Raw genomic sequence first — 25,493 nt, 5'->3', positions numbered from 1 at the left:
AACTAAGGCAGATAATTCCTATGTATTTATGAATGAGTCACCTCAGGATTCCTTTGTAGTCGACACTTTGGCAGGGTTTTCTCTTGAAGCAGATGTCTACAAATCCTTTAAATGTTGGGTGTCATGGATAAGTGTTCTTTTTTTTTGTGTGTGTGTGTCACTTGTAAGGGCAACCTATATATGTGGCCCAGATTTAGATGTCTGAGGTGACATAAAATTTGTGTTACAGTTAAATCTGTCATTGTTTTCCTAACAATGTGGAAAAAGCAAACAACCCCTTAACTTGGCTTGGTAGGAACTGGAAATACATTGTAGGCTCTCATATCAGTCTTTTTTTTTCCAGCAGCAGCATTTCTTTGATGATGAGGACAGAACAGTTCCAAGCACACCAACTCTAGTAGTTCCACATCGTACAGATGGGTTTGCTGAAGCAATTCAGTAAGTAGATGTAAAAAATGAGTAGAATTCTGACATCTATTTTTTCGTCTTGTCATTTGAATGAAAATAAATTCAAGCAAAATGAATTTCTAATGGGAGTAACATGCTATGATGTATACAATATGACTAATCTCTATTAAGTAAACATTGAAGTATGTATTATGAAACTTAACAGCAAATTAGGAGGCAGGTCACCTCCAATATTTGTTTCCTTCAGCCCCCATACTAATATTCTAGTAGTTAGTAACACATGGATAATTTTGTGTTACGTGTGCTACTGACCAGTAACAGTAGCACAAGTTCACCTCCATTTTTGAATTTGGGATGGTTCTGCACATGTCTACGAATCCACTTAAAATTGTGAGGATTTATCACATGAATAAGGAAATAATATTCTGTTCCGGACTCTTTTACTACTTTTTATTGCTTTTGGATGCAGTCCAGATAAGTTTGAGAAACTAGTCGCTATTGAATTAGTAGTAGTTTAGCTTTCTTTTGATTATTACTATTAATTCATTTAGTTTCGCACGTAAGTTGTTCTCTTGTTTTGTTTAGTAATTTTTTTTTCCCTGATCTTTGGAAATTGCAGAATTCTTTTAAATTAAAATTTTTATTTTCATAGTTCCCCTCAGGTAGCTGGAGTTCCTCGTTTCAGATTTGGACCCCCTGAAGATATGCCACAAACTAGTTCAAGTCACTCTGACCTTGGTCAGCTTGCATCACAAGGAGGTAAATCATTTTTATACTTCCTCCTCTGTGTTTCTTTGAGTTTATTTAAAAAAAAAAAAAAAAGTTCAGCCATTAAAATGCAGTTCTCCTTTGGGTACATGTGGAATGTGGAAACCTCTGACTTCTAAATAATTGTCAGCAGAAAGATTAATAGTAAAATGAAAAGGTGTTTTCCTTCAAGATGCTAGACTTCTTTTTTTAAACGATAATAAAAATAGAATACTTCTGTGGCTAAGAGACAGGCTTGTGAACTGAAGAAACATAGCTGCAGTTTTATACAGGACAAATTGCCTGCTGGTCACCAGACACTTATTTTAAGGAGAACTGAAATATTTCAGGACTGGCTTTTTACTGTAGTTTTCCTGTTGATATAAGCTTTTTTCTCTCAATAAAATCACATAATCAGAATATCCTGAGTTGGAGGGGACCCACAAGGGTGATAGAGTCTAATACCTGGTTCCACACAGGAACACCCAAAAAACAGACCCTGTGTCTGAGAGCATTGTCCAAATGCTTCTTGAACTCCAGCAGCTCAGTGCCATGACTACTGGAACTGGGGAGTCTCTCCCATTGTCCAGCCACCTCTGGGTGCAGAACTTTTCCCTAACACCCAGCCTGACCCTCCCCTGTCCTGGCTCCATGCCATTCCCCCGGGTCCTGTCTCTGTCTCCAGAGAGCAGAGCTCAGCGTCTGCCCTTGTGCTCCCCTCGTGAGGGAGCTGCAGGCTGCCATGAGGCCTCCCCTCAGCCTGCTCTGCATTGGTCTGTAAAAAACAAATGATCTCATTGCTCCTCAGACATCTTGCCCTCTAGACCGTTCACCATCTTTGCAGCCCTCCTGTGGATGCTCTTTAATGGTTTTATGTCATTCTAATGTTGTGGTGCCCAAAGCTGCACCCAGTGCTCAAACTGAGGCTGTACCAGTGCAGAGTAGAGGGGTTGATTCCTTCCCTTGACCAGCTGGCAGTGCCATGCCTGAGGCACCCTAGCATGCAACTGGACCTTTTGACTGCCAGGGCACACTTGACATGTATTCAACTTGGTGTCAACCAGGACACCACGTTCCTTTTCTGCAGGGCTGCTCTCCAGCTTCTTGTCCTACAGTCTGTATCTACCCAGGGTTGCCTCAGCCTCAGTGCAGAAGCCAACACTTGTTCTTGTTAAATGTCATATGGTTGGTGATTGCCCAGTCTTCTAATTCATCAAGATCTTTTTGCAAGATCTCTTGACCCTTAGCAGTTCCTCCAAATTTAGTATCATCAGTAAAGTTAATTTGGATGCAGGACTTGAATGCATACTGACCACTTTTTTAAAACCATTAGAGAACTGGCACTAAAATAGAGCCCTGCAGAACCCCACTAGTGACTGTCTGCCAGCCTGATGCAACTCCACTTACTATAACTCTTTGAGCCTGACCTATCAGTCAATTGTTTGCCCATCTTATTATGTATTTGTCTAGCTGTTTCCTGGATATTTTGTCCAGAAGGATATAAATAATAGGGGAAATCTGCAAACGCAAAGAAATCTTTGAGATATATTCTTACTTGTTAGGAGATGGCCAGGCAATCTGTATTGTCTTTACTATTGTCCTGACTCAGTTTCTTTCCTCTGCATCCATGTCAGCATGGAACAGTCTGCTATTCTTTGAAGAAAGCTGACAGCAGAACAGTGGTGTAAGGAAAAAGACTAAATCAAAATTAGTATTTTCATCAAGCTTATACCTTTCAAGAAATTGTAATTAGCTATGACAGTAAGTCAAAACCATTTGTAATAACAAAAATCTCCATTCTTAACAACCTATCACTGGATTCTGTCAGGTGTACAGAGAGAAGAAAGCAGTTAATTTGTACTTTATCTGGCTATATAAGTTGTCACTACAACTTTGTGTGTTGCAGGTTTAGGAATGTATGAAACCCCACTCTTCCTTGCTCACGAGGAAGAATCAGGTGGTCGTAGCGTTCCAACAACACCTTTACAAGTAGCAGCACCAGGTAAGTGGCAGGAAATTGGCAAGCTGAAGTAAAGGTTAGAAATTTCAGTTTTGCAGAAATTAATTATCACAGAATCATAGAATGGCTTGGGTTGGAAGGGACCCTAAAGATCATCTTGTTCCAACCCCCGACACAGGGTTGGATCAGGCTGCCCAGGATCTCGTCCAGCCTGGCCTTGAACACCTCCAGCAATGGGGCATCCATAACCTCTCTGTGCAACCAGTTCCAGTGCTTCAGCACCGTCTGAGTGAAGGATTTCCTCCTAACACCTCATTTAAATCTGCCTTTTTAGTTTAAAACCATTCCCACTTGTCCAATCATCTGACTAAGCAAAAAGTTGCCCTCCATCTTTCTTATAAAACCCATTTAAGTATTGAAAAGCTGCAGTAAGGTCACCTGGAGCTTTCTCTTTTCCAGGCTGAAAAGCCCCAGTTCTTTTAGCCTTTCTTGCTAGGAAAGGTGCTCCAGCCTCTGATCATTTTTGTGGGAATTATAATTAATTATATACTGTCAGGAGCATTCCAGTAGCTCTTTTCTTTATGGGCCTAAGATTTCCTAAAGCAAATCTATGGAAGTCCAAGCGAACTCTTTATTGAACTACCTTTCCTGTACAGTTACAGTTTTTACTGAAAGTACCTCAGCTGATGCTTCAGAGCATGCTTCTCAGTCTGTTCCAATGGTTACAACATCTACTGGCAATCTGTCCACCACTACAGAGGCTGGAGCTGGTGATGATGGGGATGAAGTTTTTGCAGAGGCAGAATCTGAAGGGTAAGCTGTACCTTCATTGTTTGACTTGAATTCATAGTAGTTTTAATTTTAATTTTAAGTATGCCTGTGATCCATTGAGTTTCCATTTAACCTGTTCTGGTACAAAGGTCAGTCCACCAGGCTTTAGTAATTTTGCTAAGTGTTGTGACCTTTTCATGTGAAAACAAAGCTTTTCTTCTGCTAACATAGCTAATACTTGTCACTTTAAAGGTATTTTCCCCATTTGCTGAGAATGCAGAGGGTTCGATTGTAGTCAAATACAGATCGTAAAGGCCCCTGTTTGAATGAATAAAGGCTAAAGCATTGCTGGTTGTCAGTAGATAAAATCACTCCTAAAAAGGAGTTCAGAAGTCGTTCAGTTAAGCCAGCGCACAAGGAAGAGGAATTAATGTTTTTTTAAAATGGGGTAGACAAATGTCTTTGTCTCCTACTTTGCCATTGCATTTTTTATATTTATAATAATTACTGTATTATGTGTTATGATCAAATATATTAGAAATCTAAAAGGGCAGAGGCTATATTTTATGATATATTTTAATTTTATTTGTTACATAATTATAAAAGATGTGTGCTTCACAATTTACCCAAACTTGCATGTATTGATTATAGGAGATCGGGTCATAAGTAAATGAAATGCTACTGCTGCAGGTTGAATATGCCATGTAGTTCTCTTGATGCAGCACCAACCTGCATCACTATCGTCTGTCTGCGTGTTTGAGTAGCAAGGGCTGAGGATGGATTTTCTGATGTTAAGATTACATTGTTTCCTACAAAACATAGACATGTTAGACACAAATCCACGTATGAATTAAATGGTGCACAGAATAGTGCTTGTAGTTCAGAAAAAACATTTCCCGCATCTTAGGAGTTTCAGTTGTCTTCTAACATTTTATTTATATATGTTTACATTTTTATTATGTAAGTTTATCATTCTATTTATTTATTTATCTTATTTTATATATTTCTTGTGTAAAATTATTATTATGTAAAATATATTTATTATTTATATGTTCTTTATTATTTAATATATTTATTATTTATGATTATTAAATGTATACCAAAAAGCAAGCTGTATTGAAACTAAATGGAATGTTTAATTATCTTTTTCTCTTCCATCCTCATATTGCTTTTCTTTTGTCTTCAAAAGACAGAGTCCAAAAAATTTAGATATTGCACCACTGGGTAGATGTCACTCAGCTTTATCCTTCCCCTGTCTAAATGTGCATACAACTATCATGTTCTGATTTTAGTCATTGTTATTAAATAGCTTATATAACTTTCTCTGAGAGGTGATTAATGTTAGATGTGCATGTGGAGTTGGCCTACATAACAAGGGGATTATATCACTATTTTTCTAAAAGCCAGTTAAACTTGTTATAATTAAGGGGGGCGGGGAAAGCTGAAGAAAACATGAAAATTTCTGTGGAAGGATGTTTGGAAAGGAATCTGTCTGCTCTAAAATAATGCTTTCTTTCCCTGAGTTTTTTTGTCAGTATGAATACAATTCTCTCTCTTTTCTCCATCCTAATCCCCCACCCCCTTCTAGAATTACTTCAGAAGCTGGCCTAGAAATTGATAGCCAGCAAGAAGAAGAATCTGTTCAAGCATCTGATGAGTCAGATCTTCCTTCTACTAGTCAAGATCCTCCCTCTAGTTCATCTGCAGGTACTGGTTAATTGCTGTAAACAACTATTTCAACTATATCATTAAATGTAGGAACTTCTTTGGACTAGCATTGTGTGCTGCTGCTGCGCGTATACAACACAAGCTATCAACTCAGAATAGAAGAACGTGTTTAGATGCCTTTAGTCTTGATGGCAAATCATTTTTACTTGGACTACAGTAATCCATAGTAAGAATAATGCTTCAAGGAGCAAGACTTACTGCTGATACATGAACGATGCATGAATCTCATCAATCTATCAACTGTTACATTTGATGTCAGATTTAAAATAGTTTTCAATTAAATTATCACAGAATATAAGTAAATGACTGTTCAGTTACCCATTTACCAGCTAGCACAAGATAATGAATGAAATGCCACACTTACTTGTTGTGAGGCTTTTATTTATATCAGAAGTGTCAATGAAATAGTGCTCACCTTCATAATTTTAAGGTAAATTCAAGACCGTAACACGTGTCAAGTCATGTAAACATTAACAGTGCAAAACCACGCCAGAAAAATACATTCTTTTCTGTATTTCCACCTCTTCACAGACACAAGTAGTAACCAGCCTAAACCATTTCGACGTGTTAGACTTCAGCCACCAACATTAAGAACCGGAGTTCGTGGCCGTCAGTTCAACAGACAGAGGGGTAAGTGTGGTTGCTCAAATTCAGGCTCCTTTTTTCTTTCAAATCAGTTTTTATTGCTTTCTTCTTTGCTGACCATATATGCAGTACTTTATATGCTTGTGTTTGCTTGTAAGACACTGAATAATACAGCAACCCTACCCTAGCTTTCAGTATGTTGCCCTAAAAGCTCTGTGTTTGTTTGTTTGTTTGTTTTTTTTAGTATATTAGTCTGAGCATTTTTATAATAGGCAAACTTTTCCTGTGGCACTTGCTTTATCAGTGGAGAGAAAGTGAACAGCACTGTAGACCTTAGCAAAATTGTAAAAGAAGCTTTAAAAATTAATAGTAGAATATAAGATTATAAATCTGTTTTTAAGATTATATGTCAGTTTCCTGCTTGACACACAAGAAGTTCCAGTTATCTCACCATGTCTTATGCTGATTTTATTTTTGTTTGTTTGTTTGTTTTTTAAAAGGTAAATCAATTTTTTAATCAATGTAGTGTTAAACCAGGAAAATAAATTGTTTGCAATTCCTGTATTCAGAAAAATCTTTATATTAATTGTATTCAGTTTAGCATTATTTTAACATTCCATAAGATTTGACATGAGTATTGAAATATAGTGTAGTTGTTAAACTAAAAAGTGAAAGAAAAAGTAATGAGGAAGATGACCTAGGATAGATTTCCACTATGCTCTATCACCATTTCTTTATTGAGGGGGCTAACTGATTTCAAATATGACATGAGCCCTGTACTTGTTCTTTTGGCATAGAGCCAGAGACAGGATCACAAGTCAACAACATTCCCTTAAATGACAGAAGAATAAGGTATCCATATCACTAGGATCTAGGGGAAGAAGAAGGAGATTGAATTTTAACGGAAGGGAAGTGTTCCACTGCAGTAGAAATTCTTCACAGAAGGATGAATATCATTTGTACTAATATTTGATTAAAAGGATGAGAAGGATTTCTCTTAATGCATTTGTTTTCTTTCCCAACACAGGTGTAACTCATGCAATGGGAGGCAGAGGAGGCCTGAACAGAGGCAATATTAGTTAAATGATCTGTGAAGTAATTACAGCTGTGTATACAAATGTGCCAGTTTGCCCGTGGTTGCTTTAGTGTAATGAAGCCAGAGCTTAAAGCAGCATTTTATACTTAGTTTTGTGTGCACACACTTCAATGTCTTTATTAATAAAATCAGACAAACTGTCAAAATTCAAATGGCATCTTTTTTTTAAAAAAAATCCTCTGCTCTGCATCACTTTTCAGGACAGTTATACCAGTCTTTGGATACAGTCTTTCCTGTGAGAGCGGTAACAGGTCTTGCTATTCTTTTGCCCACATCCAAACTGTAGTACCGATCTGAAATGAAGATATGTCAAAATTAAATTCCAGAAGCTACATTTAGTACACAGAAAGAATCTTGAAATTAAAGCCTGCCTTTTAATTTCATTTAGGGATTAATAGCAGATTTTCATTTCACATGTATATATGGAATTGAGAGGCTATAAAAATCCATTTTTGGCCTCAACTGTTTGATCTGTTCTTCTTTATGTTCAGCTTAGTTTTACAATACTGCTAATAAATCTGCTGCAAGAACAGGGAGTACAGAAGAGTTACACTTGTACTGCTACAACACAGAAATATGTTTAAGTATTTGGAAATCAAACTAAAAACAATCCTGTGCTACTGTAAACATGAGAACTCTGTGGTCCATGAGCGTGAAGTAGCCGATGTGAAGGTTATACAGTTATCATACTGGCAGAGACTTACTTTAGTATCCTGTATTTGGATAGTCTAGTATTTGAGCTTTTTTTTTCCCCTGAATAATCAAGAAAATTCTGACAAATGCTTTTAGATGAGCCTGGTGAGAGGGAAAGGATCTACCTAACGTGGAATTAGAAATAGTTATTTCCTGGGAAACTAAATGTTTTGTGTTCCTCCCTGTATTTTTGTTGTTGTTTTGTCAGAAACGTAGTTCTGTAGAAGCCAGTGAAAAATCTTTTTATGTATAATGGTCCAAGGATCTCATTCTATCATTAATATGATTGTGTATTTAGTTGTCAGCTTTTTTTTGTCATTTTATAAACCTGTACTCTTATGGCAATGCATTCCATGAAGGGCTATTCTGAATGATTGTACCTCTCTGCTACTAGCTGTCCTGTAACTCGATTTTGAACAGAAACATCTCTGTTACAGGCAACAGTTTATTTCTCAGAACTGCTTAATAGTGCTTGCTTAAAATTAGCCTTGCAGACTCATAAGTAAGTGGTAACTTTGTGCTGTAGAACACTCATAGGTACACGGGCTTCTTTCTTTCCTATCACTGAGCATTTTGGAATACAGAGTAACTTGCATTAGCTCTAACTTACTGTAAGAGAAGGCGTAATAATCATAGCCGTCTGGCTTATTGTAGTTGGGTACTGATATAGTTGAATGAATTACTTTGGGGAGTCCTCTCCAGTAGGTAGTCATTTTTACTTCTTTACGCAGAACTCCTGCAAACAAAACAAAGTGTCACATTTAGAAAGTGTTACAGCATGACTGACAAGATCTGTCATCTGTTTATATAATCTACAGCAAGCAAGAATCATCAGATTGAAAAACAGTGAAGTACTGTGTTAGGAAATAAAACTGTAACAAAGTTGTTCTTCAAAGACTACTCAGATTAAAATAATTGTATAAAAGAAACTTAATAAACATAAGATACCGGATGGATATGGATTGATTCTGACAGTCTGAATAACGGTTGGCAATCCTACTGCACGTTGAAAGCGTCTCCTTATTACAAGTCTTGGGACAAAAGCTGGGTATCTTATGGTAATGCGGGCTTTCCTTTGGCACTTCTTGGCTGGCTCTTGTCTGTACACGTACTGTTGCATGTTACCATCTAAAAGAGAATTAGTGTAATTAAAAAATAAAAGCTAAATCAGAGATCACAGTATCATCAATATCACAGGCAGAAAGTCAATAGCATCATTTTAATACATCTACAACTGTCTAATGCTGTTGCAACCTGCAGCTTTTTCTATGTATTCCTACATCTTGCAATGGAAAAGCGTTGCTCTCTAAATCCAATATATGCTTCTAAATGTAGCAATAACTCCTCCAGCCTCATCAAATTTCCTACAGTAAGTACAATTCCAGTGGAACTGCTTTTACTGCTGTCACACCTATTTATCAAAGAGGAGGCTAAGACCATAGCTTTGGGGTACACGAGAGGAAGGCTAGAGTCCAGAAAAAAGATTTGCATTTCATTAACCTCAGCTTTTTTTGATTTAGATCATTCATATTAGGTAAGGAAATTACATTCACTTTAAGCATGAAATGAGAAATAGAAAGAACAGAAGGAGATTTCCATGCATAGTTCTGAACTAATAAGCTTATTTAAAGTCTTTCCATCTCAGATTAATTTGAGATTGAAAAAAAAAATTACCACCAGATAAAACTTACCTCAATATTTGTTTGCAAAGATTATGTTCCCTTGTGGTCTGGTCTATTTTAAAAAGCACTTAAACATTCTAATACATTTTTTTAAAGCCTCAGGCTATGGTTTGACTACCTAGTGTCCTCTTACATCACTTAGACATATTTTGTTCAAAACAGACAACAAAAAACAGTCAAGAGAAACAGTGTTTTATTCCTCACTAATGCAATTCAAGCACCTTTTGATCATCTGTGAACTACAGGACATACCTCTTTTGATAAAATAAACTGATTCTGGTCTGCTGTTGTATCTTGCCACAGGGAGTGCTGCTACCATTTTCCCATTTAACCCTGCAAATCCATTTGCAAGAGGTTTGGGATAGCCTTTGTCCATCACGCCATTAGTGAAACGCCAGTATAGGTTACCCTAGTGGTTTAAGCAAAAGATGAGCTTCAGAGGAAATTCATTCATGGTAACTGAGCTTCAATACAGACATTATAATTAATTGTAATGCTAGCATTTTGATAACCACCATGTAGAACTGGCTGGAACTATTCCTATGTCCACAAAAACAAGCTATTACAACATCACAAAATTTCTGCAGTCTTCTAACTGTGCCTTTGAGTACGGGAAAAATCTTGGAAATGAACTGTAATAATGGTTACTAAACAAAGTAATAATCAGATTTAAAGGTTTTGTTTGTTAGTCGGTCAGTAACGAATTATGGGGAAAAAACACGATTAAGTCTATTTGAGAAGCACAATGCCAAGTCAGTGGAGGTGGGGCAGGAGAAGGAATATGTTCAGTTCACCCACTCAATTCTAAGTGTGAAAATGCTGCTTATTCTATAAAACGAGCAATGTGGCCTTGGAGCACAGGGCTGAACTGAACTGCTGTGCAGCAGGACGACATTTCAAAGCCTCTCTGCACTTCCCCACCTTGATAAAGAAGGTCTTCCCATCGCAGTTGCACCGGGAGAAGACGGTGTCGATGGGGGATGGGATGCCCCAGCCCTCGCTGATCCGGCGGGGGTTGGTGGTCGGCGGGCTCCTGCCATTCAGCAGCCAGTAGTAGTGACCTGCAGGTGGGAGGGGACAGCAGGCCGCATGGTGAGACACGTGGGCGGACAAACAGACACGGGGAGAAAAGCGTTAGAAAGCAGGACGCCCCTGTGTTGCCTCTCCTCACGGTCCTCCCTGAGGACCCTGCTCCTCACGCCTCCACCCTGAGGTGGCGATGTGGCAGCCACAGAGGCAGGCCGGGGCAGAGGGCTGCAGGACCAACATACCTCGGAAGACAGCCAGGGTGCCATTGGGCAGGGCTACCATGCTGTCCGCCGGCTTCCCGCTGCACAGGTCCTTCTCGTCGGTCTTGCCCACTGCAAAATAGCATAGTTCAGATTAGTTTTTGTTTGTTTTTAAACAAAAAAGGGCATTGCCTCCCCCTGCCCACCTGAAGCAGCGTTGGCCACATTTAAATGGGATTTTCATGTGTAGGATGGTGTTCAGGGCTCTCCTCAGATCTGTCTGAGTTTTTTTCATACAAACGGTTTAATTATTCATTCAAGATATATTGTTAAAAAGTTTAACTCTCATGATTTGTTCTGAGAAGCATAAGACTAGCTGTTCATATAACTAGGTACAGCTAGTCATTTATTGTTTACCTTATATAATTCATAAAAATATTTATAAATGCATCATATACTGTCTCATACTAAATTTCTTCATGCTTATGGATGTTTACTCTTTTCTCCAAGCTTCTGTAGGTTCCTTCATTTTCCCCTCCTTCATTCTTAATGGATTCCTTTTCCCCTCCTTCATGTAGGTTCCTTTTCAGTGTAGGTTCCTCTTCCCCTCCTTCATTCTTAATGGATTTACATTTATTTTAGGTTGAATGTAAAGGAAGGATATGTTTCAGACAAAAACACAAATATTTTCAACCTAGAAGACCCCTTCTTTGTTTTTGCAAATCATCTGTCAAAACATGAATGAAAAAATGCCCAAGAACCTATGGGCTGTACCTTAATATATAATCAACAGTGAGGACATGAAAAATAGCTGTGGCAAAAATCACAGAGAAAGAATATAAGGAAAATCTTTCTTGTTTTTCTTATGAGCCTACAAAATCTCAGGTTAGGTACTATAACTAATAGTGGGTATTCAGCCTGATGTTCTAACAGTGTTTCCATGAGACTTAGAAATTTAACTTGTTTTTCCTTTTTCTGTTGTTTTTGTCTGCATCTACCACGGTATTTACAGCAAATATTTTTCAGCAGGACCAATTGCTGAAATGAGATCATGCTATAAATGAGGTGGAGAATTTCAGTAACAATACAACTGAAAATTAAGGTACCAGCGTTCAAGATGCTGACAACTGCATCACCACAGTCACAGTTAACCACTGAGATAGGTGTGCCTCCTTCTGACACCAGATAGAAAGGTCTTGCACATCCTTCTCTTGAGGTTTTGTTGTGCTCCCAGTTTTTGTACCTACTGGAACACACTTACCTTGTGTTTCTCCAGGTAGAACTGGCAAGTCCACAGTTTGTATTAAAGGCTTGTTTATATCAGGCTCTTCTTTTACTGGCATGGTTTCAGGGTTGGCTGGATGAGGCTCATCACGTGTGTCAGTAACCTCCTGGAAATGTATATCTGGCTTGGATGTCCCTCTAGAAACAATAAACATTTCTTCTATTGTATCTTTTTTATCTGTTGTAGTTCTCTCTCTGGTAACTGTAGTTTCCTCTTTCTTGTCAAGACTAGGGGCCTTTTCAGTGGCATCTTCTATTTCTTTTTCAGTTGTGTAGCTAATTTCATCAGTGAGGGTAGTTATCTCTTTTTTACCAGCTGTTGTTGTTTCTTTACTGGTAATTACACACTCATTAGGTGCTGCTGCTACAGTCTGTTTATTCTCTGTGGTTGTATCACTTTTAGTTGTTGGCACAATCTCCCTGGTTTTAGGAGCTGAATCTGTTTTGGCATTTGTTGGCAGCATGGTGGGCTTGCGCATGGGAGTTGTAGCTGCTGGTGTTGTTACAATCATGGTACCCAGTGGACGTTCTTCTTCCTTAACTGTTGGTGCTAAAATCTCTCTCGGTTTGGGAGTTTTGTCTTCTGTAGCCGGGATTGCTTCTTTTTCTGTAGCCACTGCAGTCTTTTTGTCTACAGTAGTTGCTTCTAATTCAGCTGCTGTAGTTACAACTTGTTTGGCTGCAGGAGTTATACTTGGAATATTGTCTGTACCTTCAGGAGAGTCATCAGCCATGGTAGGCTTCTTGGTTACAGTGGTTGTGTCTTTCCTACCTGCTGTTAAAATGTCTTTAAGTAGAGTAGTTTTGTCTTTCTTGGGTGTTGTTATCTCTTTGTTCACTGTGGTTGTTTCCTTTTTAGTTGTCGTCTCTTTGGTTACAGGAGTTGTTACAGGTTTAGTTGTCGTTTTGTCATTTTTAACAGGTGTAGTTGCAGACTTCTCACCTGAAGTAGTTGTGTCTGATTTAATGTTGAGGAGTGCAGGGGTAGTGAATTCAACTTCAGGGATGGTGGGAGAGCCTGCCTTGGTTGTTGGTGCCTCTGTGGCCATAAGAGTTGTCTCTTTTGCTTTAGGGGTGGTGGGAGACTCAGCCTCAGTTGTTGGTGCCTTGGTAGCTTTTGGGGTTTTCTTCGCAGCTTTGAGGGTCGTTGGAGCCTCAGTGGCTTGAGGGGTGGTGGAAGAGTCAGCCTTGGTTGTTGGAGCCTCCGTGGCTTTGGGGGTCATTGGAGCCTTGGTAACTTTTGGGATCGTTTCCTTGGCTTTGGGGGTCGTTGGAGCATCGGTGGCTTTCAGTGTTGTCTCTTCAGCTTTGGGGGTCATTGGAGCCTCAGGGGCTTCAGGGATTGTCTCCTCAGCTTTAGGGGGTGTCTCCTTAGCTTTGGGAGACATTAGAGCGTCAGTGGCTTCAGGAGTCGTTGGAGCCTCTGTGGATTCAAGGGTTGTCTCTTCAGCTTTGGGAGTCGTTGGAGCCTCTGTGGCTTCAGGAGTTGTCTCCTTGGCTTTGGGAGTCGTTGGAGCCTCTGTGGCTTCAGGGGTTGTCTCCTCGGCTTTGGGAGTCGTTGGAGCCTCTGTGGCTTCGGGGGTTGTCTCCTCGGCTTTGGGAGTCGTTGGAGCCTCTGTGGCTTCGGGGGTTGTCTCCTCGGCTTTGGGAGTCGTTGGAGCCTCTGTGGCTTCGGGGGTTGTCTCCTCGGCTTTGGGAGTCGTTGGAGCCTTTGTGGCTCCTGGGGTTGTCTCCTCGGCTTTGGGAGTCGTTGGAGCCTTTGTGGCTCCTGGGGTTGTCTCCTCGGCTTTGGGAGTCGTTGGAGCCTCTGTGGCTTCAGGGGTTGTCTCCTCGGCTTTGGGAGTCGTTGGAGCCTCTGTGGCCCCTGGGGTTGTCTCCTCAGCTTTGGGAGTCATTGGAGCCTCTGTGGCTTCGGGGGTTGTCTTCTGAGCTTTGGGAGTCGTTGGAGCCTCTGTGGCCCCTGGGGTTGTCTCCTCAGCTTTGGGAGTCGTTGGAGCCTCTGTGGCTTCAGGACTTGTCTCCTCGGTTTTGGGAGTCGTTGGAGCCTCTGTGGCTTCGGGGGTTGTCTCCTCAACTTTGGGAGTCATGGGAGCCTCTGTTGCTTCAGGAGTTGTCTCCTCGGCTTTGGGAGTCGTTGGAGCCTCTGTGGCCCCTGGGGTTGTCTCCTCAGCTTTGGGAGTCGTTGAAGCCTCTGTGGCTTCAGGAGTTGTCTCCTCGGTTTTGGGAGTCGTTGGAGCCTCTGTGGCTTCAGGGGTTGTCTCCTCAGCTTTGGGAGTCGTTGGAGCCTCTGTGGCTTCAGGAGTTCTCTCCTCAGCTTTGGGAGTCGTTGGAGCCTCTGTGGCTTCGGGGGTTGTCTCCTCAGCTTTGGGAGTCGTTGGAGCCTCTGTGGCTTCACGAGTTGTCTCCTCAGCTTTGGGAGTCGTTGGAGCCTCTGTGGCTCCAGGGGTTGTCTCCTCAGCTTTGGGAGTCGTTGGAGCCTCTGTGGCTTCAGGACTTGTCTCCTCGGCTTTGGGAGTCGTTGGAGCCTCTGTGGCTTCGGGGGTTGTCTCCTCAGCTTTGGGAGTCGTTGGAGCCTCTGTGGCTTCAGGGGTTGTCTCCTCAGCTTTGGGAGTCGTTGGAGCCTCTGTGGCTTCAGGAGTTGTCTCCTCGGCTTTGGGAGTCGTTGGAGCCTCTGTGGCTTCAGGAGTTGTCTCCTCAGCTTTGGGAGTCGTTGGAGCCTCTGTGGCTTCAGGAGTTGTCTCCTCAGCTTTGGGAGTCGTTGGAGCCTCTGTGGCTTCAGGAGTTGTCTCCTCGGCTTTGGGAGTATTTGGAGCCTCTGTGGCTTCTGGAGTTGTCTCCTCAGCTATGGGTGTCGTTGGAGCCTCTGTGGCTCCAGGGGATGTTTCCTCAGCCATGGGTGTCGTTGGAGCCTCTGTGGCTTCGGGGGTTGTCTCTTCAGCTTTGGGAGTCGTTGGAGCCTCTGTGGCTTCAGGAGTTGTCTCCTCAGCTTTGGGAGTCGTTGGAGCCTCTGTGGCTTCAGCGGTTGTCTCCTCGGCTTTGGGAGTCGTTGGAGCCTCTGTGGCTTCGGGGGTTGTCTCCTCGGCTTTGGGAGTCGTTGGAGCCTCTGTGGCTTCGGGGGTTGTCTCCTCGGCTTTGGGAGTCGTTGGAGCCTCTGTGGCTTCGGGGGTTGTCTCCTCGGCTTTGGGAGTCGTTGGAGCCTCTGTGGCTTCGGGGGTTGTCTCCTCGGCTTTGGGAGTCGTTGGAGCCTCTGTTGCTTCAGGGATTGTCTCTTCAACTTTGGGTGTGGCTGGAGGGTCTGCTGTTGTCATTGGTGCTTCTGTTGCTTCAGGGGTTGTCTCCTCAGCTTCAGGGCTAACAGGAGAGTCTGTATCAGTCAGGGGTTCCTCTGTGGCTTCAGGGGTTATCTCTTCCTCTTTGGGTGTGATGGTAGGGTCTGCCTCAGTTGTTGGAGCCTCTGTGTCTTCAGGGGTTGTCTCTTCAGCTTTGGAAGTTGTTGGTTTTGTGGTAATACTTGTGATAGGTGTTAAACTAGGTTTTGGAGTAGATGGTTTAATTGTTGTTGCTTTGATTGGTGGTGTTGTATCAGGCTGTTTTGTAGTTGGAGGAGGACTGGTCACCATTTTTTCACTGCCCATATCTATGAGAAAAAATACATGTTAAGACATTCTAATTTCAATGCACACACCTGTTTTTTGGTGTTTGTTTTCTAGTATGCTGATTAGAAGTAGCTACTTATTTTTTGAATAGCAGTGTTATCTTGTTTTTGTGTCTTTGCTTAAAAATAGAAAAAGCCTTATGTGTAAAATTGCAATTTTTGTGTGTGTGTTTATATAAATACATGGAAACTCAAGTTCAATTTGATAAATACCAGTTATGGACCTATGTAACTGCCAAAAGACATATATATTAGAGATCCAGACTAACTTGGACTGTATATTTCCTTTGCCTTTCTGGGACTTCACAGCAGTCCACTAAGTTTTAACTAATACCTTTGATTAACCTGTAGCACCTATGAACGCAGCACAGCAGATTTTAATTCAGTGTTTGTATGTGAGACCACATAGTGTTTCTATCTTTTTCATGGAAGGGGAACCACCTTATATAATTCTTCTAATAGGACACTTCCCTTCCCAGTTTGTACTTTTGATTTGTTCCTTTGGCTGTAATTACAACAAAGCCTGCACCTGTGACCTGGACTTGAAGGAGGGGATTAATGAAACAGGAGGAAAACAAACTTTTTGAGTACAGACACATGCATACATCTCATACTCTATATCCTTGGTATTTTTCCTCTTTGTGATTTACAGCTTTAAGAGTCTACTTTTATATGTAGTTACACGAACTTGAAAGAAATTACAGATATATTCAGCAGAAACTAACATAAAATGTTTTTTGATCTCTCAGTGTTACCTTTGTGATATTTTTCCATTTAGTTCTGTTTTCAAGGTTTTTTGTTAGTTTGTTTGCTTCTTACTTCTATGATTCCTTACTATCTACCATTATCACTGAGATAACACTTGGTTCTTGAAAACCTGAGAAAATCAAGTGCAGCATCATGTGATTTGGGGTCATGTTGTTCATCTTTTGAACAAGTATTCTGAAAAAATCTTTCAAAATCTGAGCGATTGCTGACAGTCATGGCCTGATGAATGTACTGATGCAATGCCTCTCTCATCAGACTGGAAACACTTAGGATCTTGCAGTATGAGGAATAATTCCTGTGTAAATGTATTGTAGAAACAGTGTAGTATAAGCAGAGCATTACAGAATAGTATTGCTCCTTCCCAAAGTGTATGCAATACTGTATATCAAGTGGGATTTTGTTGATTGAATTTCCTTAATTTTGTTTCATTTGATCTGCTGTATTGATTTCGTAAAAGGAAACTGCCACAGCAGAAAGGTAAGTATTCCTAATAATAATAATAATAATAATAATAATATACAATTATATATATTTATAATATATAATAATATATATTATTATTTTATTATATTATTATTATTTATTATTATATTATATCATTATATAATAATATATGATATATTATATATGATATATAATAATATATTATATATAATAATATATAATTTATTATTATTATTATTATTATTATTATTATTATTATTATTATTATTATTATTATTGATGGTGATGATGATAATAATAGCAATAATAATACTAAAAGAGTTTAAGTATTGGCCAGTATTGACTTCTAGCCTTGTTTCATTGTTGTTACTTCAGGTTTCAAGTTCACATTATCTCCCAAATTATCATTTTAAATGCTGGAATAGAATATCAAAGAACACAGGAATGCAACATGTTTTCCATTCTGAAAAATAAAAATAAATTCTTCATGTTTTCTGAAGCCACATGAGGCTGGGCTTGATTAAAGGTAGAGAAACCTGTTAGGAGATTTTCCTGGCCTGGTTTTGCCAGTTTTCACTGTCCCAAAATACAACACCCTTCCTGTTCCAGCCATGGATTTTATCCAAAACTGACAATGGCATGTAATGTAGTTTTTGAAGATACATGTGGAAATCAAATAGAAATGTGGGAAACATCACCACAATCTAACATCTGTCTGAAGTGAGCGCTGCAAAATTAGTACAGTCTTTCTTGAGAACTAGGTGAGGTAATGAGTTTATAAACTGAGTGGTTCCAAGCTTGGTAACTGTCTGGTAATGTCTCACATTGCCCTTCTATTTCCAGAGCAGGAAAATGGTCTCTAATATTCCTTCAAGTAACACCCATCCTGTTTTATTTGTGTTCTTTCCTACCTTCTATAACTTCATGGGGCTGTGTTACTTCCTCTGGCTTCTTTTCTTCATTTGCTGATGACCTCTTAGATGTTGATTTATTTGGTGGAGGAGTCTTGGGTGTTGTCTTTTCTGTGTGCGCTGAAAGAAATGAAATAATCTGTTAATGGGAGTGTTTTTAGGTGTTTGGTGTAAGAAGAAAGTGATACAGAATTTCAGTGTCCCTTTTCCACATAAGTCTTTTATTTTTTTCCCCATCTATAATATTCTTTAAAATATTATTTGTGAAAAAAGACAAAAATATCTTTTGGATCCCTAAGTGTTTGTCATAGATCAGAGAAATATTTTTCCCAAAAGTGTGAGGTGAGGCATTCCTAGCTAACAGGAATTTTCAGCTGGGAGAAAGAAGAATTCTGAGTGGAGTTTTATACTCTGAGAATTTCTCTCTTTTTTTGTTTTCTTTATTTTTTTTTTTTAATACAGATATCTTGGGGCTATCTTGTGAGTGTTTTTTATAGTGGGTATCTGAGAGATGTTGTATTACTTTGATATTCCCTTGAAGATTTAGTTATGATGTAGTTCTTCAGACATGGGATAATTCTGCACAGATATCCTGAAGTTTTTATTAGGAAAGAGAGAGAAAATGCAATTGTTGAATAAAATCACTCTGGGAGCTGAATCAGCTTTCAGATGAGTCAATGTAGGGATATTTGATCAGTCCTTAACTCTGTGTATATGTTCTGGGGTAGAGGGCTTTTGGAGTAATGGAAAGATAAAAATGATCTCTAGATGAACTTAGCTCTATTGTCCAGAAAAAAGTGGTCACGATATATAGACAGAGCAAAGTGAAAGGTAACTGCATGCCTTAAGTTATTACATTATTCCAAAAAGTTTAAAATGTTTCTTAATTACTCAGAGATAGCAAAAATACTGAAGTACTGGGTACTGAGTAGGGTGTATTTGGGGTGTCTGGTTTTGTGTTCGTTTTGACAAACATTAATAGCAAAACTAAGAAACTAAAATCTTAGAAGAAACTTTCTAAGACCATGCACAGTTGGATAATTTTTCATTATGCTTGAACTGAAGAACAAGTGACACAGCTAAGTATGTCCTGTGGGTGTTCATGCATCTTAAACTGCTGAACTTCCAAATTGGTTGCACTAATGAAACTTTCATTTGCACAATGGAACTTTCGTGAGCCTGGAATGCCACTGCTACTGTTCTCTGATTTTTTTTTTGGAAAAACATCAGATAAATCACACATGTGTCTAAGATTTCCAGCAGAATTTTTCTTTTTTCTTTTCTAATGTCATGCTATGTAATGTAATGGCAATGATCTCTGGGCATCCCTGAAGCTGAGACAGAGCCAGGTACCAAGCCAGGATGGGTCTATGCATTCCCTGAAGGCAGAGCTACAAGTTCCTGGGGGATTTCTGAGCCAAAAGGAGATACTTGGTCAATCAGGCAGCTCTAAGCAGGGTGCTCTAGTGTCATCTTTGTCCACTTCAGTCCCAGTGTTACACTTGTACACCTTTTTGGGAATCTTGCTCTAACTGAAGGAGTTTCACAGCAGGGATTAAAAAGCAAGAAGAAAAAGAAGAAGGAATGTAATCACTGATAAAATAGTAGATAACGTCATTTAAATCAAGTGGCATCCTGGTAGGTCCAGCTGAAAGAAGCAACCTCAAAGGTAGCAAATTCAGCTCATGACCCTTTTAAGACATTTATCTCGTAGACATCCAGTCAAAAGTGCTCAATACAGAGTCTATTTCAGTATAAATTACTATGCAACTGAATAGCAAAACCGAGCAGCTATACCAGGGCTTGGGGACTGGGAGTGGTTGGTAATTTGAACCAAATGATAATCCCTAACACTTATCCTGTCTGCTAAAGGACAGGCTTTGAAAATTGGCTGCCTTCTAGGTTGTCTGGTCTGTGAAGGGCTGGATAAACAAAAGTGACTTGACTGTGGGGCAGTATAAGTATTCGGTGAACTGAATTCACAGCCTGAAGGCTAAATGGGGACTTTCTTAAAATGACTCACTTGCAGTGTGAACGTGCAACCACATCTCATCAGGGGGGCCCTCCTTACCCCCCAAGAGGGGGTTCTATGTTGGGCTGCTCTTCCTGTTTTGGATTCAGGATGGGAAAGATCTGGGCGATCTGCCCACGTGCTTCCAGTGATTGCAGCAACCACAAGCAAATGGTCTGAAGGTTCAAGTAGTGCTATCCCCAGTGCAGGGACTGGCTATTACACACGTCTGGGTGGGTTGCAGGGCAATTTAAGGGAGTTTGGACCTACCTTACCACTTCTCCATATATGACCTAGACTTTTTACTGCAAAGCATCATTCATTTTTGCCCAGCCTCTGTCTTTGAATTATGTTATTGATATAATTTTAGTAGCACGAGTGGAAATACACGTGTCAAACCTGGCCTTATGTGTATTGTTCTGAGTAATGGTTCTGATAGTGAACTAAGGTATGGAGTGCCAGAGAGGCTAAGACAAAATAAAACTTTCCCTGTGGAATTCATATCATGTGATGGATGTCAGTATATCTACCTATATGCTTCAGTGTTCACACTTCAGAAAATGGCCAATTTATTTCTAAAATGATTTTTGTTTTGTTTCGTTTTCTTTGTTTTTGTACAGCTAATGCTATGTATAGCTGATGCTGAGTGCTGGTAATTTTAGACAAGACCAGCAAGTTGTGCAGGATCTCTGTGGTATGGAATTGTTAGCAAACATTTACGTAGTCTCTGCCTCCTGGTTCCTGTTTATTGGGCTGTCATGCTGTGGGTGTACTAGCATGGCTGAATTTTATGGAAAGGTTCACCTGAGAACTAATGTGGATCATACCAAGAACAAAGTCTATGTGGTTTATATTTTATGGCAACGTAAGTTATAATATATGTAGGAAAACTTTTGTGATACAGAAATTTCTTACCTTCTTTACAGTGTTTTGCATAGTCGGGGCAGCATTTGCCATATCTTTCACAGTCTGCATCACAGTCACACTCTCTTCCTCTTTCAAAGGCTTCAAAGCAACGTCCTTTGCAGGAGACTGCTACATTAAGGCAGAACAAGGGAGTTAGTATTTTTGTCTGGCTCACATTTAACATTGGGACCTTTCTATAGTGAAGTTACTTGCTTTAGCTGATTTAAACAACAGCTGCCAAGGTGGTTATTCTGGTCTGATCCAAAACTTGCTTAACTAGTGGAGTCATCAAGTTTTGGATCAAATCATGTAACCAGAACAGCACTTTGCCATGGTGGTGTAGTGAGACCGTTTAGAATTCATAGTAGAATGAAACAGCCTTGGAGTTCACTTTAGATAGGCCCCATCACAGAAGGGTTCCCAGACTGTCTGAGGCCAGTGAGGACTTCTGGAGGTCACCTCGCCCCAGGCCTGCCCTACCAGGGCCCCCCCAGCTGGTGCCCAGCCCCATGTCCAGGCAGCACTGGAAGCTTCCCAAGCAGGAGCCCCCACAGCCTCTGTGGGTAGCCTGTGCCATTTCCCTAATCAAACAGCAGCTATCTCAATAATTTTTAAATTCAGTAAGAAAGTAATTCTGGGCCACATTTTCAAAAAGATGGTGCTTCAGAGCACCACTCTGCAGCAACACAGATGTGTCTACCAAAGTATTTCTGAAAAAGAATTGGCCTGTATTTATTATGACTAAGTGTACCAGGTGTCCACAGGCAAATACTGTAACTTAGTTATATGAATTACTACAAAGTTACACAAAGTCACTATTTTTTAGGTTTTATCCCCATCTAATACACTTCTTAAATTATTAATACTAGAGGAGTATCTGCCATGTTTTGACAGATGACTAATAACCATGTTTTTAATATTACGTTAAGGGTTAACATCTGATAACCTTAGTGACCACGGTATGTCTGTTTTGTACTAAATAATGACCAGATTGTTTTGGAAAGTGTGTGTGCAGCTATTATAGACTTGAGCAAAACATGCTTGCTATATATGTCAAGAATTAAGTTTGCCCTTAAATGTTTGCATTACAAACTATTTTTTGAAATTTAGTAATATCTTTAATAGGTACTTAGTTGATAGCTAAATTGGAGTACGTTAGACCTGCAGTGGATATCTTTTAAGATGCTTAGCATCTCATAGAATTGAGCTGAGAATTAACTATCACTTGGTATTTCCAGCGTTATCATGTGATCTATTGTCCTGTATCTTTACTGTGCATGAGTCCCTCTGAAGTCAGCGTCTTGCTGGTACTCAGGGCATAAAATCCTATTTTATAATTAAGTAATTATCTATCAAAGTTAGCATTACTGTGTAGGCAGATTTTGAAGAGTTTCTGACCAGTGTAGAGATGGTGTGATCTGTTGATGCCAGTGTATTCGTTCCACATGCCTCTGTGAGAATTGTTTTTATTTTTTAAAGAATTAGCATTTGAGGTTGTGCTGCTTTTGAGTTTTAATACTTAGCCTGTATTGCTAGATCTAAGAAGTCTTATCTTACACCATCAATCTTATTAGAACTACAGTGTAGTGTAACAAACTACAGTTATCTAAATCACTGGTATTTTTGACATATTGATAATTTATAAGAATATCATATATTTGATAAATTCTTCAGTAGAACAGCTTGGAATACCTGTGTTTATTTACACTATACAGTACTTGTTCAGTCATCTTTTCTGTCAGACTCCAGACATGGCTATGATCCAGAGTTAATTTCAGTCAGTGGAAGGACTTCCTCTGACTTTGGGTTAGACTGTCCAGTCTCCATATCTGTTACATTTGAATGGGATTGTCCCAGAATTTCTTTCTGGAAAACCCTGAAACTTTCCTTCCTTCCTGAATTTGCTTTGAACAGTTTTGTTGCTTTAAAGACAAACAGATACAGTACAAATGCACAAAGAAGGAGAAAGCAAGCAGCTGGGAAAATCTCCCTCTTGCTCTGCTCTTCCAAAAAGCAAAACTTCTCTTGGTGATAAACTGCAGATACAAAATTTTCATTGAATGGTCCATGAGAGGTTATCACTGAGGCTTTTAGAGGGGGGAACCACACATATGCGAGGAGAACAAGGAGGCAGAGAAGTGGAAGAAACATTTAAGCATTCGGCAGAGAGACACTGGTGCAAGCAGGAGGAGAAGCCTTTGCTGACAGGAGCTGGCTGTGTTTGGGAACTTACCCACCGTGCAGACTTTCTTGAAGTCAGCGCAGCACTCCATGTAGTATTGGCAGTTATAATCACAGTGGCAGCCATGCTCTCTAGAATACCCTTCCCCACATCTCCCTGTACAGCTCCATAAATCTAAAATCACACGACACCAGTGTGAACGTTGCCAAACCAAAATGCTACGCAAGGAAACACTGAAGGGCAAGGTGGGAAGATTCACCCTCTCCTAAAGAAAGCTGTTTCTTTTCTGGGAGCCATGGAGCTGCAGGCCCGGTGCCGCCCAGTGGCCTGCAGAGAGGGCCCACCCCCAGGCTGCTTAGTGGCCCCTCTGGGTGAGAGAGGGGCTGCACTACATCTGAGACAGACTCAGGCTTGACTTAGGCAACATATCAGCCAAAACTATACTGTTTTGCTGATTTATTTTCTGTCTTAAGACCCTACACATGGTGATAGAAGTGCACCTGTGCCAGCTTACCTGACGGACAGATTAGGTCTGTCCAAATTGTACTTTTGCTAAAGTTATTCATATCAAAACCAGCTTAGTTTTTAAACTGGTGAGCATTGTTATGATAAATACACGTCCCTGGGGCCATTTTTGTCAGTTTTCAATATCTGCCATATCAGATATTTGCCTGGAACAACTCCCCCTCCTATGTGAAATCTCTGCTAACGTAACGCACTAACAGCTTCTTCTGGAAATGAAACATGCAGGACCACAAGTAGAGTGCCCCTAAATACAAACAAAGAAGCTGAACAATCAGCAAGCTAAAACAGACTTTGGATAATTAGCTGAAACACTGAGGAACAACAAGAAAATAACAAGGAATAACATGTAACACAACACAACACCAAACACAATAATTTCTAACAGCACACATTCTGCATGTGTGTATTAAGGAAGACCCTAAGATAACAAAAAATTAAGCCTGTTAATCTATATTGTTTTTTTTTTCAGCAGTTAGGTATAACATTTTTTACCATTTCTTTACAAATAATAAGTACTACCATTCTTAAGAGGACTGCTGGGGCCCTGATAACAAGTCATCAGCACAGGGGAGCTGGGGAGTAAATGGAGAAGTCAGTGGGTGTGAGTTAATGGGCTCGTAATAGGGGAGCTGTAGAGGGAAGCTAGACATCTTCATTCCTGGGTATGTGTTCAGTATGCTGCACCTTTCTTGCCTTGGGGGAAGAAAATATAGATAAATCCAGAAAAGAATGCCTTTTCATCTGTTTATTTTTTTAAGTTTATGACTTGGAAGTTGTGAAGGTACTTGTAAGGAAATGCCCAAATGGTTCTAGCTGCTGTTGGTATGAGTCTGGTTTCTGTTAAGCTAGCAGGAAGGTTCTTCTGTCTGTGGAAGGCGCAGCACCAGATGCCTCTGACCTGCAGGTAAAGCCTGACACCTGTGCGCTGTGATGAGCTGCTCAGATGGACAAATGTTATGCTTCTACACTCAAGCAGTAATAAATTTTATTTTACTAGCAAGTGGTACACCATGTTATCACTGTAATAACATGAGAGCCACTTGAGAACCATGACAGCACATGATTTGCCAGGTTGTAGGTTCTTTCATTTCTTCATAATGGTGCTACTCTCATCAAAGGTCAACTACAGAGCTCGGGAGTAAAATAAATTCTGTAGTATTAGACACCTAAATGCTGAAAACTGCCTTGGCAGTGATAAGAACAGTGTATTTAATGGCAAAGAATTTAGCATGGTGTGCATGTTCCTTTCCTTCAGCCCATTCTTCTATTCAAACATTTCTAACTAAAGTATATGGGTGTTATAATTCAAGATTCTCCTTGAAGCATATTGCCAATCACTTTGGTTAAATATGTCAACCTAAGAACAACAGGATCTGCAGACTATGTCTACAGAAAAAGAAATAGGCTTATATGTATCTTGCATAATATTCATATTTATGTTATTCCTAAAAAGAAAAAAAAAAAAAAAGAGGACCACGCTGTGCCAAAATTTAGGTATGAAAGTAATCAGTGATGATAAAACTGAATCAGAATGCCTGTCTGAATATATAGACAGACAAATAAATACTAAGTTCTAGAATTTAGGATTTTTATGAGGACACATTTGGAGCTTTCTTACTATTTGTCTGATATCCTAGACACCCTCCCCTCAACTTTGTATGTTACAGTACCTTGAGAAGACACTTCTTGAATCAGGGACAATGAAAGGATCACCAAGGATACACAAAGTACGTTCCATCTGATATTTACTTTCAGGTACAACATCATCCCTAAAAAGAATAATTTCACATCACTACATGCAATTCATTTTTTTTTTAAATAATGAAACAATTAAACTTGAAATGCATATCTTTATACATGAGTTTCATAGCAACATAAAATTCATATTAAAATTATTCAAGTAGAGTT

The 25,493-nt window shown here is 39.8% G+C and overlaps 2 protein-coding genes across 6 annotated transcripts in view; one reads left to right on the top strand and one right to left on the bottom strand.

Annotated features, from left to right (window-relative positions):
• Positions 1-7,362, top strand: part of TPR (translocated promoter region, nuclear basket protein) — a 43,255-nt gene extending 35,893 nt beyond the window's left edge. For 2 of the 5 annotated variants that reach the window (XM_084291200.1, XM_084291198.1), the window contains exons 45-50: positions 344-438; positions 1,061-1,167; positions 3,062-3,157; positions 3,772-3,928; positions 5,475-5,593; positions 6,146-6,389. In XM_084291200.1, the coding sequence (XP_084147326.1) occupies positions 344-438; positions 1,061-1,167; positions 3,062-3,157; positions 3,772-3,928; positions 5,475-5,593; positions 6,146-6,387 (816 nt within the window). In that variant the 3' untranslated portion in view covers positions 6,388-6,389. Of the gene's footprint in view, positions 1-343; positions 439-1,060; positions 1,168-3,061; positions 3,158-3,771; positions 3,929-5,474; positions 5,594-6,145; positions 6,390-7,226 lie in introns of those variants that run through there. The other 3 variants (XM_084291202.1, XM_084291201.1, XM_084291199.1) reach the window with 3 other exon arrangements.
• A 115-nt stretch (positions 7,363-7,477) lies between these two features.
• PRG4 (proteoglycan 4) lies at positions 7,478-25,352 on the bottom strand (the record flags this gene model as incomplete). The annotated part of the gene is made up of 10 exons (XM_084291165.1): positions 7,478-7,588; positions 8,599-8,724; positions 8,937-9,116; positions 9,923-10,079; positions 10,592-10,731; positions 10,942-11,031; positions 12,161-15,820; positions 17,962-18,081; positions 20,888-21,007; positions 25,256-25,352. The coding sequence occupies 10 exons, from the start codon at positions 25,350-25,352 to the stop codon at positions 7,485-7,487; spliced, it is 4,794 nt and encodes a 1,597-aa protein (XP_084147291.1). The 3' UTR covers positions 7,478-7,484.
• Positions 25,353-25,493: the final 141 nt, after the last annotated feature.

Source organism: Netta rufina, assembly GCF_964035555.1.
Source record: "Netta rufina genome assembly, chromosome: 8".
Taxonomy (NCBI): domain Eukaryota; kingdom Metazoa; phylum Chordata; class Aves; order Anseriformes; family Anatidae; genus Netta; species Netta rufina.
Note: the sequence above shows the minus strand (reverse complement) of the source record. Positions and strands in the feature narration are given on the sequence as shown.